General features: G+C 40.1%; 1 protein-coding gene across 1 annotated transcript in view; it reads left to right on the top strand.

The window, feature by feature from the left end:
* Positions 1-14,281, top strand: part of REEP5 (receptor accessory protein 5) — a 42,256-nt gene extending 27,975 nt beyond the window's left edge. The window contains exons 4-5 of the mRNA XM_082455830.1: positions 6,872-7,040; positions 11,867-14,281. Coding sequence (XP_082311956.1) covers positions 6,872-7,040; positions 11,867-11,916 — 219 coding nt within the window. The 3' untranslated portion in view covers positions 11,917-14,281. The remainder of the gene's footprint in view (positions 1-6,871; positions 7,041-11,866) is intronic.
* Positions 14,282-20,223: the final 5,942 nt, after the last annotated feature.

The following is a 20,223-nucleotide window of genomic DNA, read 5'->3' as shown; positions in this document are numbered from 1 at the left end:
CAGTATGAAACCACTTATGGTTAAAAAAAAGAAAAGCTAAATAGTTTAAAAGCTTAAATGAAAACATGGATATTCTCTTAATTTTGAATGCTGTTACCACAGAACGCCTTTAACATAGCTGAAAATTTTTCCTTCAAAACGAATGGGAAAAATATTGGTCTGTGGGAAGATTTAAGATTCCAGAGATTGCTGGATTTTTCGTGTGCTTTTGTTATCCAAAGATATTTAGCACTTATAAAAATAATTTTATAATCTTTAATTTGAATGTCCATATTTTAAACTTAAAATATTTTTGAACCCCTTAATAAGATCCATCTAACGGCAGTGACATCACATTGAGGTCTCTAACAGAAGGAAACTGGGCTTTTGCCTTGGGCCCCACTGCTCGCCCTGAACAGAATCCCATCCGCAGAACCACTCACACCAGTATCTGACCTCAGACTTCCGAAACACAAGCCCGACTTCAGCCTGCTCCTGATCGCCTCTGCTAATGGGAGGCCCCTTGAGGTAGAAAGTATCCAGAATAAAAGATAATCACCAAGTCATTTATATTTGATTTTGAAGTACATTACAAAAATTGCTTTGCAACAAATTTTCCTCCCTAACAGTAAAACAAATGCACATCCATTAGTAGTGAGCGTCCAGCTGTTTGATGTCACGGCATCCAGAATGAGAGAGTGAATTTACCGCATATGTTCCAAATAGATAATATACTTGAGATGATTAAAAATTGATTATGCTGTCAATAAAAATGCTTTCTTCCTGCATTAGTGGCGTATTCTGAGTGGCTTCAGTGAACTGACTGAGAAAAGGTCTCTGAATTGCAGAGTGTGTAGGAGAATATCCCATTTTAAGGACTAGCATAGATCTTACCTGCGCCATTGCTACAATCACAAGGTGATTGTGTGGGAGGATGAAAAGGAGACCTGCAACTAAGGCCATGTTTACTATTTTATCTTTTGCAGAATTAGTATTGCTGGCCTTTTCCCCCCATTTTTCTAAAGCGGCCTATAAGATTGAAGGAATATAAGAGGAACCAATGATTAGGCATCAAGGGTTAGTCGAGAAGATACTGTTCAATGTATTGAGCTAGAAAAAGTGGATCCTGCCTGTTCAGAGCTTTGCTCTGAGCTCCATCTTTGAACAGGAAGGTTTAAAAATAAATGTATTTATTTAAAAATAAATTTTTTCTCTGATTGTGAAAATAGTGTATTTCTTTATTCAGCAGATATTTATTTAGAACCTCTATGTGCCAGAATCTGTTCTAGGTCAGGGGGATTTTGGTGAATAAAACAAAATCCCTGCTGTCATACTGTTTGCATTTGTGTTGTGTGTGTGTGCATGTGTGTTGGGGCATGTTTTAGATAGGGAAGAAAATAGTATTTGGAAGACTACCACTGTTATCATCTTAGGGTAGTCTTTTTTTTTTTTACTGTGCAGATAAATTGCTTGATGTAAGACAATTGTTATTGTCTTAACCATCGATGTATGGTTGAAACCATATATATCAGGGGTCCCCAACCCCCAGGCCGCGGACCAGTACCAGTCCGTGGCCTGTTGGGAACTGGGCCACAGAGCAGGAGGTGAGCGGCGGGCAAGCAGGCGAAGCTTCATCTGCCGCTCCCCGTCGCTTGTGTTATCACCTGAACCATCCCCCCGCCCCCCCGCGGAAAAATCGTTGTCTTCCACGAAACTGGTCCCTGGTGCCCAAAAGGTTGGGGACCGCTGATATATATGATATATGATTCTATAACTCACTTTTTTTCAATTAACACAATATTATGAGTATTTTCTCGTTCAATATTCTTTGACATAAATGTCTAATCCATTATAGATAATAATTTATTCATTCCCCAGTTAATAGACATTTAGGACATTTATCCTGCTATTTTAACGAATGCTACAATGAATATCTTTGCACCTCATCTTTACTCTCATTTGAATCATCGTCTAGATTTATTTTTAAAACAAGGTTGAATAAACTTTGGCAAGTTGAAGTCCTGATCCACACCGTCACCTGTATTGTTTCACCCATTGACAGAGAGCATAACATTTCTCTTCTTAACTTTGTAGGAGGCAAAAAAGATAGAAAAATCTTCCCCTTCCCACGTTGGTTTTTACCTTTCATTTGTGCATGCTGAGCAGTCTGTTTTAACTTTAGCCCATGACTATTCTCGTGGCTATGTTGCACAGGCTTCCCAAGGCTTCTGTTTCTGATCAAGTGATTGCAGCATACCAGGAAGTCAGTGTTGAAATACATTTTTTCTGACATTAACTCTCAGTTCTCACCAGGCTAGTCCCAAACCGTGCATATTAAATATATCCCTACCTTGGAAATACCTCTTCTAGGGGAAAATTGAGTAGTGACAGCATTAGAATCATAGACAGAATTATCTGGCCTGTTATAATTTGTAATTTAAGGATTTAGTGTGTCAGTGCTAATAGTGCTGAGAGTTGAGTTGAAATGGCATGCCCGGACTCTTTGTCTGAACTCTTTGTCTGAGTGGGCTTGTGTTTGCTGTTGGAAGTATTGTCAGCGGGCACTTTGAGGGCAGCTTGGTTAAAAGGATGGCCAGATCTGTGTAGCTCAGGGTATTCCTCGGCCGTAGAGTAGTTACATAGATTAAGAAAAGGGAGTTGTAAAAGCTGGTGGCTGAATATCACCTTGAGAGTTGAATAGTAATTAACTTTATTTTTAATACAAGAAAGTTACTTCATATGAGAACTGGAAAATGCTCACGATGTAGGTAAAGAGCAGTAATTATTTTATTGTCTCAAGACGATAGCTAGAGGGTACCAGAAAGAACTAACTGAACAGCCTGGAGAATAGCCTATAAAGTTAATCACATTGCAGAGGTACAGAAGTGTAGACTCTTGGCTCTGGTCCTGTCTGGTAGCCATGCTAATTCATCCAGAAAAGGTGAATGAATCAGCTTTTCTGGGTTGCTGAAGGGCTGTTATCTGCATAGGCAGGTAATATTTCAGAGATTTTTCAACAACAGTAAGAACTGTAGGACGTGGTAATACTACTACTGTCTTGTACGTTTTTTAATTTGTGACTTTCCTAAAAATCCTGCAGAAGAGAAAATCGACTCTTAGAGAGGTTGTTTGATTTACCTAAAGTCATAGAACAGATACCAGCTCTCCTGGTTCTTAACCCAGTGAGTCATTTCTACTTCACCTTGAGGCCTGTGGGCATGTGTGTCTACATCAATAATCCATTCCTGACAATTAGATATTCTACGTAGGAGTACGAGCCAGGAGACTATTTCTTACAATTTTAAATTGTAAAAATTAAAATGTATTACATGTCAATTTAAAACTCCATGCCAATTTCCTAAATATTAATACAGCAAGATGCCCCTGTATAAATAACAAATATATTGGATGTTAGATGCTAAAAACTAAATCCAAATAGTTCCTGCTCTCCAAATAGTTAATATAGTTGGTGGGAAACTATTGCTTTGTTTGCAGTAAGTAGTACATGGCACATCCCCTTGGACACTGCATTCTCTTCAGAATGTCCACACAGAATTCTGATGTTCTGTCAAGAATGTAACTTTTCCTTTTCCTGTATATCATTTTGTCTAAATTGTTTTATTAAGTTTTAGGTGTGTGTGTATGTATTAGCGTTACCTATATAAGCAGCCGATGGAGGGATTTCCCTGGTAGTCCAGCGGTTAAGACTCCACGCTTCCACTGCAGGGGGCGCGGGTTCCATCCCTGGTTGGGGAACTAAGATCCCGCATGCTTTGTGTGTGGCCGGAAAAAAAAAAAAACAAAAAAACAAATGATGAAAAACATGAATGTTTGGATACTAAAAACCACAGGGAAATGTTAACTAGAGAGATGGTCTCTAGGGTCTGCCTGTTAATAACCTGGCTGTAAGCAGAGGACATTAAAGCTAAAGCCAGTGAAAACTGCAGTCACACTTAGTTCTATGCTTCTTCGGGTTAATGCAAATGTGTAGTTCAGAAAACCAGGTTTCTCTGGCGTATCTTCACAAGGATGGCTGGCCAAGCCCAGTGTGTGCTGGAGCAGAGTCACTTGGAAAACTAAAAGTAAATGTGGAGCTACACACACACACACTAAAGACTGAGGATATTTCAAGGAATTGGCTTCATTTAAGAGCTTGGACCTGTAACAGAAGGTCTTACTTGCCACTGTGTGTCTGTGTGGGCTCACTGGAGTTTTGGGTGGTTGCACGTACAGCTGTAGTGAGACTACGAGATGGCCAGTCTGAATCTTTGCCCTTCCCCTTCCTACTGCCATGCTTTCCCATCCTTTGCTTTCCTAACTCTGAACATCCCATTTTCAGTAAATGAGTTTTGGAGTCTGTCGCACGTAAGGGGTGGGAGAGGTAAAGAGAGGGCTGGCTTAAAATCATAACTTGGAGATTATGGCAATGAATTGCATTTGGCTGAATTCTCTGATATGGAAAGCAGGCAACCTTTTGGGAATACGTGGAGAAAATTTTGTCTGTAGCTGTTAATAGTCACTGATTCTACTTATTATTTTATGTTGTTTTCTAATATAGTTTGGCTTGAATATTTACATTTTAAAATACATTGTTTTTTATAAATTTCACTTTGTTTTTTCTTTATATTCCAGTTAGAAAACTTTTTTTTTTTTTTTGTAATTGTGTATGTAAGCATGTCATGACTTTGAATTTCATTTCAGGTAGTAAAAGGAGAGGTAAGAACAAAATAATTGTTTAAAAAGGGTGTATGTTGGTCCTGAGATTTGATTTTACCTGGCTTAAAGCTCTAATAAGGTAGCTTGTTACTGTTTCATGGATGTTGGTAGAAGACACAGTATTCTTGGGATAGGGACAGAGCCTTACTATGCTAGATGCTCCAAGTGTTTCTTATTTTCTTACAAAATCTGTATGAGGTAGATTTTTTTAAATTTCTATTAATTTTTTTTTTTTTATAAAGTCAAAACAGACTTAAGCAATTAGGTAACTTGCACAAGGTTTTCCCAGCTAGTGAGAAGACTGGAACCAGCTTTTCTGAGCCCAGTTCTCTTACCTCTATATACTGTAGTATACAATTCTCTTAGTCCCCAGTTTGTTGGGTGGAGAGATCTGTGTATATCTTTAGATCAAGATTTTAAATTTTGTGTATTTTGCTTTGTATTCTTACTGATTTCTAGTTTTTTGATATATCAATTTTTGATGGGAATGTTAAAAATCGATTGTGGATTTTGTCCATTTATCTATATAATTCTGACTTTCAAGTTTATACATTTCAAAGCTATATTGGAAGTGATATATAATTATAAAAATTAAAATCATATAATTGTAAATATAAAAAACACAAACCTATATATATTTACGTATTTCAAAGACATATAGGTTCAGGCAAATTGTTCTCCTTGACTAACTGTTTTCCTTCTTTATCACTGTTTACTTATTTTGCCTTATGTTTATGTACTATTAATATTACTATAATATATGAGCTAATTTGAGAGTTGGTATTTGTCAGATACATCTTTTTTCATCTCCTTATTTTCAGTGTTCCTAATTGGTTTTACCTCTGGTGTGTTTCTTATCAGAAGCATATAGCCATAGTTTGTTTTTTTAAAATCCAGTCTGGTAACCCCTGTCTTTTGAAAGCTCGCCCTCCAACCCTAATCTGTTTAGAACCTGCATTTTGTTTTGTATTTTGACTGTCATAGAAGTTCAAAGTGTAATGGAAATTTCTCAGAGCCAACGTGGTACTGCTGGGGTGAGTTTTGGGCACAAATGTGTGCATTTTAACTCAAGCTCTCTGTCATTAGTAGTAGCCCCTTAGCAGGTTTGCATCTCTAGAGCAAACTTAAAAGACCATCTTAGAAAGGAACGTAGCTTCTTGATTATTTGAATACATTCTTTGGTTTGGAATAAAAGGACTATAGAAATAAATATATATGGCATAAGAAGTTGAAAGGTTTTTACTTTAAGGAGGAGAAGTAAAAACTACAGATTTGGAATCTCAAGAAATGACTTCTGTTTTTTATAGAGTCACCTATGCTGTGTGGAATACAATATAGTTAGAAGCTTTTAAGCTGAAAGAACACAGTATGCTGTTTATCAAACATTCTAGGGAAATGAGCATATCATTCTGAATGTTCCCTTTTTTGCTCATTCATTACATTATAGCGGAATAAATTGCTTGGACAACTTAAAGTGCTGAGTTATTTATCATTTGAATAAACAGTAAAGGTTTTTTCAAAGTAAACATAGTGTGACAGTTCTTGTTGTGTAAGTGTTTAGGGTAGAAATCTTGTCAATTTTTCATCTCAATAGCAAAGTAGAGCCATAAAGGAAGAGTTAAGAATAATATCTACGTTCAAGGTGAAAGATGATGAACAGTTGACTGTAAAGATTCCTTGAAGGCTAAGATCTACCCAAAACTGAGATCCCACTAAGGGAAGAATTCAAGAATGGCCAGGGTATTTTTTTCTATAACAGGATGAATAAAGGTGACAAACTTACTGAGGTAAGCCTGTTGAGAACAAGCCTCATAGATACCTACGTGGACAGGGTTTACACACACAGATAAATACTATTTTTTTAATTGATTAAGAGTTATAATTAATAAAAGTCTCTTGTAACTCTCAACTAAAAAGTGGTCCAAGTTAGGAAGGAAGTTAAGCTGCTGGACTTGGTGTGTTTTGCCTTTCTTTTGTCAGTCTCAGCTTTTCCTTACTAGGTCATTATTTGTCATGTTTTTTCCATCTAAGAAAAGCGCATCTGTATCCTGCAGGAAACACTGGAAATGCTGTTGGGGCAAATAGCAGAGGCAGTGCCATCCCCAGAGTAGTGGTGGCAGCGTGTGTCGTCAGATGCCGCTGCCCTCTGTCACCATGCTGCCTCTCCTCTGTGCAGTGCGGCTTCCTGTTGTGGTGCATGGCTCCCAGCCCGGCCAACGGAGCGGACCTGCTCTACGCGCGCATCATCCGTCCTTTCTTCCTGAAGCACGAGTCGCAGGTGGACAACGTGGTGAATGACTTGAAGGACAAAGCCAAAGAGACTGCAGATGCCATCTCTAAAGAAGGTATGGCTCGGGGACAGCTGATTCAGCGTGTGAGAGGACATGGGATATACTGAGCCCACATAACAAGCTTCCTCACTTCGCGTCCTGTAACCTTCCCTCAGCCGTGTGCCAGGGCTAGTCTGGGATCTCTTTCCCAAGACTCTGCCTGTTGCCTTTACTTTTCCCGACATTCTTCTACCATGTCACATAAAACACATCATTCGGTCAGCACATTAGGAAAAATGACTTTCCTTTGGTGGGTAGAGATTTCAGAGAGTCATCTGTATTTATACACAAGTGCAGTCTCTTTACTTCATTTCAGGTTGAACTGCTTAATATGCTGTTTACACTGCTTTTGTTAGAGGGCCAAGAGAATGCCCTCTCTCTCAGCTCTCCTGATCCCTTCATTCAAATACTTATTTGTTGAGGTGCTTAATATGTGCCAAGCATGTTCATAGCACTGGGCATGAACCAGGGAACCAGACAGACCAATGGACCATAGTGAACTCATGAAGGTTACAATCTTGTTGAGAGAGAGAGAGAGACAATACCATTGAAAAGCAAGTTATATGGCATACTTAGCAGATGATACAGAGAAAAATTAAGCAGATAGAAAGATAGGGAGTGCCAGGGGCTGAAGGGAAGGTTACAATTTTAAATAGAGTGATGTAGCAAATCCTCACAAAGAAGGCTCTACTGAGTCAAAGTTGAAAGTGTTAAGGGTAGGAACCATGGGGAAGAAAGCTCCAGATAGAAGAAATGGCATGTGCAAAAGCCGGGAGCGGGCAGAGTAGGATTGGTAGGGGGTGATCTAGAGGGAGAGTTGAAGGAGACAAGGTCAGAGAGGTTGGGGAGTGGAGCTGGAAGAGGACAGATCATATAATGCCCTCCAGGCTGTTGTAAGGGCTTTGGCTTTTTTTCTGCGTGAGATGGGCGTGAGATGGACGTGAGATGGGGTGCCACTGGAGAACTGTGAGCAAAGGAGCAACATGATTCGTCCTCTGCTGGAACAGGCTTATGTTGGCCACTGTATTAGGAATAGACTGAAGGGGGACAAGAAGGAAATCAGGAGACCAGTTAAAAGGTTATTGCGGTGATCTGGCTGAAGATGGTGGTGGTGGCTTGACTTGTTTGTAGTGGTAGCAGTAGGAGGTGAGAAGTCAGATCCTTGATATGTTCTGGAGTTAGAACCAGTAGGATTTGCTTATGGATCAGGCATGGAGTACGAGAGAGGAGTCAAGGACGAGGCCAAGCGTTTTTAGCCTGAACACATGGAAGGATAGGATTGCTACTGAGCTGGGGAAGACTGGGTGTTAACAGGTGTAGAGGGGAAAATAAGGAATTTAGTTCTGGACATACCTTTGTGTCTCCTGGGTACATGGAGAAGTCGGCACAGCCAGGTGGGTATGGATGTTGAGAGTTCAGGAGACAGGGCAGGGCTAGGGATAGAAATTTGGTGGGGGTGTTACCCACATATGGACAGTATAATAAGCATGAGACTGGATGAGATCACAAGGGAGTGAGTGTAGTTAGAAAAGAGGAAGTCTGAGGCCTGGGCCCTGTGGCCACCAATATTTAGAGATTGAAGAAATGAGAAGCAACCAAAAAAGCAGACTGCTAAGCACTGGCCAGTTGAGAAAGCAAGAAAGCTCGAGACTGTGGTATCCTTGGGGCCAAGTGAAGACACTGTTTCAAAGAGGAGGGAGGGGTCCGTGGCCACATGGTGCAGACGGGTCAAGGAGGATAAGGGCTGAAAACTGACTCTTGGATTTAGCAGTGAGGAAGGCGCTAGTGGTCTTGACAAAACAGAGTTTGTGGGGTGGCGAGAGCAAAATCCTGATCAGAATGGATTTTATGGGAGGAAGGGCATGAGAGAACATAGATTAGTCTTTTGAGAAGTTTCCCGCAGAGAGGAGTAGAAGAATGGGGCTGTAACTGGAGGAAGGTACTAGGGTCCTGAGGATATTTATTTCTTTTTCTTAAGGTAGAAGAAACAAAGTAGGTTTGAAAATTAATAGGAATGATCCAGTAGAGAGCAAAAAAATGATAGGAGTGAGAAGGTGAATTGCTGGAGCTCTGTCCTGGAATAGACCAGAGGAGACAGGGTCTAGAGTACAAATAGAGGGATCGGTCGTAGGAGCAGGAACAGTTTAGAATTATAGGAGGGGAATCAGTGTTGATGGGTGAAGATGCTGGTAGCTGAGCGTATGTGATGGTGAGAGCTTACAGAAGTGATTTTCTCATCACTTCAAATTCCTCAGTAAACTAAGAAGAAAGAAGGTCAACTGAGAGAGGGTGGGGAAGGAGGTGATAGAAAGGGGAGATGGTATAAAATAGTTACTTAGGACGAGGGTCAGCAAGCTTTTTCCGTAACGGGTCAGATAACAAATACTTCAGCTTTTGCCGGCCGTCAGGTCTCTGTGGCATCTACTCAACCCTGCCATTGTTGCTTCACGCAACACGCAGCCAGAGGTGACACGGTGACCAGTGAGTGTGACTGTAGTGTGCTGGCCGCTCTAAGACAGGGGAGAGTGGATGGACTGGGTCAGTGTCGTGTGATCGCCAGGGGGCATTAGAGGCTCACTGGAGGTTTGTGTTCCTGAACTTACAGTGAGGCCGTGTAGTCTGCTTGTGTCTTCTTTTCCAGCCACATTTCCAGCTGCGTGGGTGCAGCTGTGGGATAGATGGAGAGCTGCGTCCAGGTTGACTTGGTTAAGTAGGAGCTCTGAAGGGGGATCTAATGAGTGGTTCATGTTTGATGGTGGAGGAGGGAAGTGAGGACAAAAGGGAAGTGAGGAACAGTGAAAGGGGCGATAGAATCGATGGATTATACAACCAGGTGGCGGGGGAAGAACTCGGAGTCAGGAAAATAGAGGGAGCGGGCTGCAAAGATAGGAGGTGATGGTGGAGTGGGATGCTCGGCACTGAGACCAGAAAGGGGCAGCCATTACTGGTTGTGACAGTGAGGACGTGAGGTAGGCTGGAGCAGGTAGGGTGGAATGTCAAGGTTATTGGAGGGGAGGAACCAAGAGGCCAGGATACTGGAAGAATATTGTAATCACTGATAATTAAAGTTAAGAGTAGTGCTAGAGAGTGATATTAAGTTTGGAGGTAAAATCTTAAAGAAATGAGGCAGCACAGCCCAAGGGTCAGCGGACTGGAAAAAGAAGGGCAAGTGGGAAAGATGATCTGATGACATGAGATTCTGAACATGGCCCTGAAGAACAAAGGACGCTTTCTGGACCTCCAGACCCAGTAGTACCAGGGTCATGGAAGGAAAAAACAGCCGACACTTGAGAAAGCAGTGTCCTTAGGGGACAGCCAGGTTTCTGTAAAAGCAACAAGGTAAAGGACACATTCAGAGAAATGGATGAGGATAGAGGAGATCTCGCTAATGATGGGACTTAAATTCCAGAGGGCACAGTAAGGGTTTTAAAAAGTGGAGAATGGGCATAGAATTACAGAATTAAAAAAAAAAAAAAAAGTTCTACAATAATGAGAAAGTGGGAGACAAGAGGTGACCTGGCCCCTGGGGAAGGAAGATCCCCCAGACGGTCCCCCAGCAGCTGTGTGTCCCAGCAGTGGTGTGCTCTCCCCTCCCCCCATCACAGGCCGTTCTCTCCCGACGCTTGCTCCTGGGCACATGGCTCCAGTCTCCTTCAGAATGTTTTTTTACAGTTTCTTCACATCCTCCCACGTTGGGATCGCCAGTTCCTTTCTAAGAGATTTCTTAACTGTTCCTCCTTGCTCTTAGCCTAACCAGCAACCTCTGATGATGTCATTTCTGTCTAGTTTGCCCACATTTCTTAGTCTTTGATTCTCTCAGATCTCAGTACTCTGAAATCCGATTTTACTTTGATCCGATTTTACTTTGATACATTCCTAAACAGAGGTGTGAGAATGAAAATAAGAGGAATTTAGGTGCTGACACATTTTAGACTTTTCTCCGAGTTTCTGGATTCTCCAAAAAGGACATTTTTGCAAAAGGCTAGTTAAGAGAGAAGTTGCAGTTTCTGTGTAAACTTTGTTCAGCAATTTTAATTGAGTGAAGGGAGAGCAGCTGTCAGGCAGCTGGTGAACAAGGAGGGTCTCCTTGGCTGGCATTCCCCTTGGGGCTCCATCAAGAACAGCTGCAGTTTGTGGAATCTCAGGAGGCCTGGAGGCTTCCAGAACACTCCCCGCTGCCCCATCACACATATCACACTTGTTCTTACAGCACATTCCAAGCCACTTGGTAATTAGGCAGGGTAGGTGGGGCTTAATCTCCCACAGATGTAAGAATATTTTCCTGATGAATGTAGCTTTGTGCCACGAACTTGAAGACTTACAGCAAACTCTTCCCATCATACAAGGAAATGGTGGCACAACGATAGAATATAAACATGCATATAAGTATTCCGTCATTTCTTGATTCGGGGAATGATGATTTTCTCTGATTTTTGTCACTAAGGCATAGACAGCCGACCCTGTTGTCATCAGATTGAGACATAGTGAAATCGTACAGGTGAGCGCCCAGACACAAAGGAGAATTTCTTGAATGTACAGGGGACACTATACGCTCAAGGAATCTCTACTTGTGATACTTAAAGGACAGAGGGCAATGGCTTAGGTGACAGTCACTACAAGGGGGCTAGGCCAGACGACCTTCAGTAACTCTGCTCAGGTACTCAGGATTTGCCCTTGAAGAGGTCTCTTGTCCATTTCCGGGAAACTCTCCTAGCCCTGCCCACGAACCTCGGTATGTTCTCATCTGAGCATGAGTCATTCAAGTTGTTAATCTAGTAGCTACATTAGGCACAGAACTGCATTGCAAGTAGCTCTGATGTAATTTTCTTTCCTCCTAACAGCCAAGAAAGCTGCTGTGAATTTACTGGGTGAAGAAAAGAAGAGCACCTAAATCACTGACTGGATGAAACCTTTCTGCCCTCTCTGTACCTTCCTTTTAGAGCTTGATGTTATATTAGGAACTGTGGTATAATCAATTTAATAATGTTGCCTTGGAAACATTTTTGATATATTAAAAAAAGGAATGTGTAAGTTTTTTTGCTTACTTTTACTGTCTGTATACACAGGGAGCATTTAAATTTAATGTAATGGGCAGTGTCCAAGTTTTTGGAAAGTACATTTTGCCTCTGGGTAGGAAAAGACATAACGTCACCATCCTGCAGGAAATATAAACTTAAAATTATATATCCTACAGGCTTTGTACTTCAGTGGGCTCTCTCTGCATGCATTTTCTCTGTACTTTTAGGATACTCTATAACGGTCTACTTCATGTAAAGTACAATTTTGTATTAAATGTTTTTGATGTATTTGTGCACACACACGCATAGGGAAGTGTTACTGTCTGGGCATAATGCTCATGGGGAGCTCCTGCCGAAGGCTGAAGGTTCCACTGTGCCGGTGTGATCTGAATAACACTTCAGAAAATCAATACACATGAGTAATGTTTCATATGAACAGTTAAGTGATAAATGAGGCTGAACTGGAGGTTGGCCTGGTGGTTTTCCTAACATTGTAGCAGCTGAATACAAAAACAGCTTTGTACAGCAGTCAGTTTGAGTGATAAATGGGGAAATGTACACACACACATCACAGCTCCCAGTTCTGTAGAACTACTAATATTGTCTTGTAGCTCTTTAAAAATTGGCTGATAAGCTTTCAGTCTGTCTGTTTTTAAGATGCTATAGTGGAAACCATCCCTGGTTTCACCTTCATAGCTGAATAATATGTTGGTTTAGTCTTGTTTCTTTTCCAGTCTTTTTAAAAGCAGTTAAAGAACCTCCGGAGGCTTGCCCACTTCTGATTACATGTACATTCTTGTTTTTATCATTAGCAACTACATGCTAATGATGACACCAGGCTCTAAGAGCAATTCTCGGAGAAGAAAGGAAGTGTGATATAACCCATAATCCAGTTGGCAGTGGTTAAGACAAACGGCCTTCACCTTCTTTCCCTGGCCTTTATGGTCAAACACCAGACGCTTCCCTAGTTTACAAATCAGAATCATTTGTAGTCCATTTACACGCCTTCACCTTTATGCGTTATTTTGATAAACTGCATACAACCTCATAGTTTAAGTACAGAACACGAAGTTAAAATTAATGTCACTAGCTTGATTAGCCACATAGCTTATAGGGACCTTGACAACTTGTCTGTACTACAGAATCTGAGCTTTGCACCAACCATACTGCTAGGATGCTTCTGAATTAGACTAAACTGACCAAAACAAGAGCCTAACAAAACTAAAATTAAATATCCAGGCCTGTAAAATATTTCTTAAAGCAAATAAAGGTGATTACGTCCCTTTTAGATAACAATTAGGTAAAATCATAATGATGTCTCATGAAATCATTTCTCATGAAATATCAAAGATATCAAAAATAGGGCATAATATCACCCTAATATTATAATAATATGGATAATATCACACCCAATATTATAATAATATTTTGGGGGGGGGAATGTGATGATTAGGCATCTTATTAACCATACCTTAAAAAATAAAAAACTTTTAGAAAGCAAACAGAATTAGTTGTTATTGGAAGAAAATCAAGCCTTAGGTTAAAGATGAAAAAAAGTACCTCTAGGAGTGTTTAAATCCCTTTCTCTGTAAATAAACTATGCTTTTCTTGGTGGCAGAAGAATGAAAATTAGCAACTTCTGGCTAATCAGAATATATAATCAGATTGTTAGTATACAAAATATGTAACTTTTAGTATACAAAGTATCAGGCAGGGTGGAGCATACAAGTTACTATTGCTCATAACTACTTACAGGCTAATACCAGTTTTAAAACTACTAAGAAAATTCTGAATGCAATTTTTTTTTTTTAATCCCTATAGCTTCACCCTACAGTGCATTCTGTAAGAAATTTTAGTTACTCTTTTTGGCAGTCAACGTGTACATATTAATGACAGGAGAACTTATGAGTTGAGCAATTCTGTCTCAGTTTAGTTTTCCCAAATAAGATACTGCCATGGCTAGAGTATTTGAAAAACTAATCGAGCCTGTGTCTAGCTATAAGACAAGCATTTGTTTATACATGAACGCTATTTCGGGGATATGTAAAGGCAAAGAATTCCTACGACAATTCTTCTCCTACTTAAGAGCTTCTGATTGACAATTACTGCTACTCTGGGGAGTCTTGTACCTACAGCCTGAAGAACATGAGCATAGCCTTTAAATAAGTTACCACCTATCCTGAAGATGTGATATAGTAAATGAAAATGGATGTAAATAAAATTCCGTTATCTCATTGAGCTGTTTTAGTTCATTTTATTTGATGGGGCTTAAAAGAAATCTAGAATAATTTAAGCAAAATCTTAAGTAAATACAGATAAGTGAACCTTAAACACTGCTGTTTATTGACCCCATTCCTCACCTGGCCTGTAATTTTCCCCCGGTGGTAACTACCTGTCAGAGGGAAGACTTTCCCTAAAAACATATCAACCAAAAAAAGAGTTTCTACCAGTAATTAGCATTAGATGTAGAGGAAACCTAAACTACTCTTGACCTTTGAAATAACACAGGTTTGAACTGCACGGGTCCATTTACATACGGATTTTTTTCAATAAATACATACTACAGTACTACACGATCTGCGGTTGATTGAATATCCAGTTGCAAAACTGCAGCTCTGGAGAGCCGTTTGTTTGCAAAGTTATCACTGGATAGTTGACTCTGATAGCTGTCAGCTGTACTGCTTTCTACTGGCATAATGTATTACACACAGTCACATACAACTACTAGTTGGTGGTGTTATTGCATGTAAGTATATTTTGATGTAGTAAACACATATGTGCCTCCAAATCACTCTTGTACTTTAAGAGACCAAGAAAAGAATTTGGGATTTTATTAAAAATACCTACTTCTGGAGGGCGTACTTTGGTCAGCTTCATCTCCTACATTTGCTTATTACATGTCTGTATGTCTAGAATCATGGTGTTTAGAGTAATAGATACAATTCACATCCTTAGCCATCAAATATTACAGTTCTATATAATATAGCAGGAGAAAGTAAATATATTTGAGAATGACCTTATTTAAAAGTTTTTCTGGCTGCTTACTACAATATTAGCTTATAAAGTGTCTTTGTAAACACACATCTCAGAGAATTAAGAGCAATAAAGAGGTTATTTGGTCAAATCAGTGGTTCTCAAACTTGTGTGCATCAGGATTTCTTGGCGGGGATTGCGGGAGCAGGAATTGGTAAAACAGATTGCTGGCCTCATCCCCAAAGTTTCTGATTCAGGAATTCTGTGGTGGGGCTGAAAAATCTGCATTTCCAACAAGATCCGAGGTGATGCTAATGATCCAGGAATCACAATTTGACACAAAACCACTGGGTTACACTTAGTATACAGAGGTTTTCAGGCCTGGGCTGTGCATTACAATCATCTGAGCAGCTTTCAAAAAATACTGGTATCTGCCTCCACTACCAGAAATTCTAACATTAATCTACTATACACCCAGGTGCCAGTATTTTAAAACTCTTCAGGTGATTCAAATACGCAGCCAGGGTTGAGAATGTGAAATAAAACTCGTATTTATGGCAAGACAAGAAAAATTTAAACATAAAAATTCTTCTCTGTCCTTTGGTCTCCCCTCTCCCCCCAGTGTGCATTGTGTACCCACATTATGCATTGACCAAAGCTCCCCCATCAGCAGGAATACCTGCTCAACCATAAATAGCAACATTCTCCTAGCATCAACAAGACAACTCCTTGAAAGATAACAGGCCTTCTTGAGCTTGTAAAGGTTCACATGACCCACCACGATGACACTTAGATCTGGATTATGAAAACTGTCAAGTACAAACACATCATCTATCATACAGCCCTCTGTCTCAAAAAAAACCATATATAAATTGTGTCTTGACTTCTAATGGGCAGGACAATTCTCAGAGCTTTCTGAGATGCTCTTCCCAGGTTTGAGGATGCTCAATCCTCAAATTTGGCTTGAATAAAATTTTCCCGTTCTTTCTTAGATCGACTGATTAATTTTTTGCCAACAAGAACTACTGGTAGAGACTACTAGTAAGGTCAAGAATCCCAAGGTCTGGAGAGTTTGTCTTAGCTCATTAGTTCACCTGGTGTGTTAGTTTCCTATTGTTGCTGTAACATATTACTGCAAATTCAGTGGCTTAAAACAACACAGATGTATTAGCTTACAGTTCTGAAGGTCAGACATCCAAGAGGTTGGCAGGGCTGCATTACCTCTGGAGACTGTAGGGGAGAATCCATTTCCTTGCTGCTTTCAGCTTCTACATGCTGTCTGCATTCCTCGGTTTGTAGCTACCTGGTACTCTGACCTCTGCTTCCCTTTTATAAGCAACTTTGTGATTACATTGGGCCCACCTGGATAATCCAGGATACTCTCTCCAGCTCAAGATCCTTAATCTCATATGCAAAGCCTTTTGCCATGTAAAGTAACATACTCACAGGTGGTTTTGTTTTATTTTTGTTTTTGTTTTTGCACGGGTGGCAAGTGGTAGGGAGAGCAGCCCATTCTGCCTACCCCACCTAGTCTCTCTTTGGGTACAGAAATTTCATTATAGTTACCCTCAATATCAAAATAACTGCAAAGAGCATCTTAACGTTGGGAGGAAACTAAAAAAAAAAGAGGGTTTAGGGAAGAACTATTCATATCCAAGTAAAGACTGGAGGTTTATCCTCTGGAGATAGTAAGAGGATCTTTGGAGTAGGGGACACAGGCAGAGTTAAGGGAGGGAAGTTGCATTAAAAACAGGATTGAGCGACTAAATGCTGAGACCCATTAGCCCCACCCTGCCTTCTCCCACTAGGCTCCCAGATCTTTATCCTCCTGGAAGCTTCTTAGACTTCTCTCTGGGGAAGCACATCAGCCTAAGAGAAAACACCTCTGATCTTGGAAGTTTCCCCTAAAATGTCTCAGCCAGATATCCCTTTAGTGAAACTCACAGTCTGCAAGCCCTTCTTATGTGCTCAGAACTTCCAATCAACTTTTTTGGTCTTTCACTCTTAAAAAAAAAAAATTAAGGAAAGCCACTTAAACATGACAGGGATCTAAATAAAAACAATTTTTTAAAAAAGTGACTTGGAAGTAAAAGGATATAAACCATACCCTCTAAGAAAGAAGAAATTACATCCATGAAATAAGAATAGAATGCTAGAAAAAGGAAACATTTAGATGACAAAAGAGCTTACAGAAGTTGAAAATAACAAGAAAAATGAAAAGTTCAATAGAAGGGTTGGAAGATAAAGCTGAGAAATTCTAGGAAACAGAACATAAAGACAAAGAAATGGAAATAAGAAGAAAAAAAGATAAGAAAAGTTTAGGACTTGCCCAGCAGGTCCAATATTCAAATAAGGAATTCCAAGATCAGCTCTCCGGCTATAGGATGCCTGGATGCTCAGAGCCTGAGGTCGATGCCACAAGGACCCTGGGGGAAGAGGGGCTCTGTTCTCATCTTTCAATAAAGCTGTTGGTCTAATTTTTTAAAAAAAGCAATTCCAAGATCAGAAAGGGGAGAAAAATCATCAATGAAATTTTCAAGAAAATCTCCCAGAACTGAAGAACACAAGTCTCCATATTGAAAGGGCCCATTAGTACAATAGACAAAAGGAGACCCACACAAAGCACACTATTGTGATATTTAAGAATACTGAGATCCGAGTTTCAGTAAGAAAAATGTGAGTCACGATAGATCATGAACTAGAATGGCTACAACAGAAGACCATGAAGCAATGCCCTTAGACTTCTGAAATAAAATGATTTCCAATTCTAGTTCTATACCCAGCCAAACAGTGTGAGTGTAGAATGATGACACTTTCAGATATGCAAGGTCTAAGAACATTTACCTCCCTTACATTTTTCCCAGGAAGATCCTGAAGATGGGCTACACAAAACAAAGAAGTAACTCAAGAAAGAATACATAACATGCAGAAATACAGGATATCCAAAAACAGCAAAGTAGTGAAGCGAGTCACACTCTGAATGATGGTTAAGAGAGAGCCCTGAGTGAAGCTGTGCACTGGGTGGAAAGGGTAACTAGTAGAGATTAGAGCCAGGTGAAAGGCTCCAGAAGAGACTTCTTTAAAAAGATGAAATTAATGAACTACTTGGGCTTCCCTGGTGGTGCAGTGGTTAAGAATCCGCCTGCCAATGCAGGGGACACGGGTTCGAGCCCTGGTCTGGGAAGATCCCACATGCCACGGAGCAGCTAAGCCCATGCACCACAACTACTGAGCCTGCGCTCTAGAGCCCATGAGCCACAACTACTGAGCCTGCGTGCCACAACTACTGAGCCCGCGCACCTAGAGCCCGTGCTCCAAAACAAGAGAAGCCACTGCAATGAGAAGCCTGCTCACCACAACGAAGAGTAGCCCCTGCTCGCAGCAACTAGAGAAAGGCCGCACACTGCAATGAAGACCCAATGCAGCCAAAAATAAAAATAAAATAAATTAATAAAAAACAAAAAAAATAAACTATCTGATGTGAACAAACTATTTGTAAGGACGTTTTGACAACTGATAGTTTATGGCTGAGTTAGTGACAAATATTCAGAAAACTGAGCAAATAAAAGAAAAAAAATTAGCCCCGAAGAAATAAAAAATAACCATAGCATACTCAAGAGTGTTTCTGGAGATCAGCTGGGGATCTTCCTAAATGCATTCCAGTTCTGGGCTTGGGCCAGAGATTCTGCATTTTTCACAAGCTCCCAGGGGAGCCCAGTGCTGCTGGATCCCTGACCATAATTTTGAACAGCAAAAGTACTACGTGGTTCAGCTATGAATGGAATACAGGATAATAATGTAAACTTTGAATAGTGATTAAAATTATAAAATACAGTGGTAGGAGGGAAGATGGGAAAGATGCATGCATGTGTTGGGGGTAAAGGAAGGAAAACGAAATCATCCTCTTCTACAGATGGAAGTTAATGCCTAAAATTGAAACTATTAAAACTGGCTGGCTCTTTAAATTATGTACAAGTATAATATTGATAACAATAAAGTCCTTAAAAAAAAAGGCAAAGGATGTGAACATAATTCACTGAAATAAATACAAATGACATTTCAACATATGAATAAATGCTCAATTTTGCTCATTAGAAAAGAGTCTATTTTTCACTTGATTGGGAAGAAGCAAAGTTAATTATTCACTGATTGCAGCAAGATGAAGAAACAGCAATATGTTACAGCAATAGTTGTGAAACCTTTTCTGACAATCCTATTGCCCCATAACTAAAAGAATTTTAGATTCTAGTCATCTTTCTGTACGAAATCTTTTAAGTTGACTGCCCCAGTATCCACTCTCAACTACTCACTTCCTTGGCTGCGTCTACTATCAGGACTGAAAGGCTGTATTTCACTTTGTGCCAGAGTTCTCGACAATGAAACTTAAGTGAAAGTTGGCCAGGAGGGATTTTGAGAAATCTTTGGCTTTCCTTTTAAGGGGGGGACAGATGTGGAACTCTGATACAATGTCGGGTCTGGTATCAGCCCTTTTACAAGCTTGCGACAACTGTAAGGATGTTAGAAACATGCCATGGATAGTGGAGTAGAAAGGTATGAGGGCATCACTGAGCAACCTAACCAACACCTATAATAACCTTTGGGTTTCATGTTATTTGAAAAAATTTAATTCCTGCTTAAGTTCCTCATTGTTTTGTTACACAGCCAAACACATTCCTAAGTGATACACTTCCCCAAAGAGGGCTTCTCTGAATCATGTTTTGCACCCCTGTATTTATTTGTAAGTCTGATATATAAACTGCTGTACTATTATGTTCACTATAAAACGTATTAACAACAGAAGTCATTAGAGAGAAAAAAACCTAAGTAGCAATTCTAATACTTCTTCCTGCATACCAGTGGATCATCTCATACAGCCTGGATGTGTAACCCCTTTTAAAGCTCTGAAAGTCTGGCTTCGTTTATTCTGTAATCACTTGGAATTGTTTGATATCAAGCAATGAAAACTTAAAGAAATGGGGATTTAAAGAAGGACATAAGGGAGCTCATAAGATTCACAGAAGAGCTATACCAGGCCTCAGGAAGACAGGAATCAGGATAGCTCAAATTTGTAAACAATTCCCATCACCATCTGTACTTGTGTTTCTACTCCAGATTTAAAATTCGTGAGAAATAATCCACTGGCCTGGCTTGGATCATATCCTGTGGTCAGGATGCAGTCCTGTAATTAACTGCCCTTCCAGAAGCAT

This window comes from Balaenoptera physalus (assembly GCF_965194825.1).
Source record: "Balaenoptera physalus genome assembly, chromosome: 3".
Taxonomy (NCBI): Eukaryota; Metazoa; Chordata; class Mammalia; order Artiodactyla; family Balaenopteridae; genus Balaenoptera; species Balaenoptera physalus.
The sequence above is the reverse complement of the archived record's forward strand: the minus strand, read 5'-3'. Positions and strand labels throughout refer to the sequence as shown.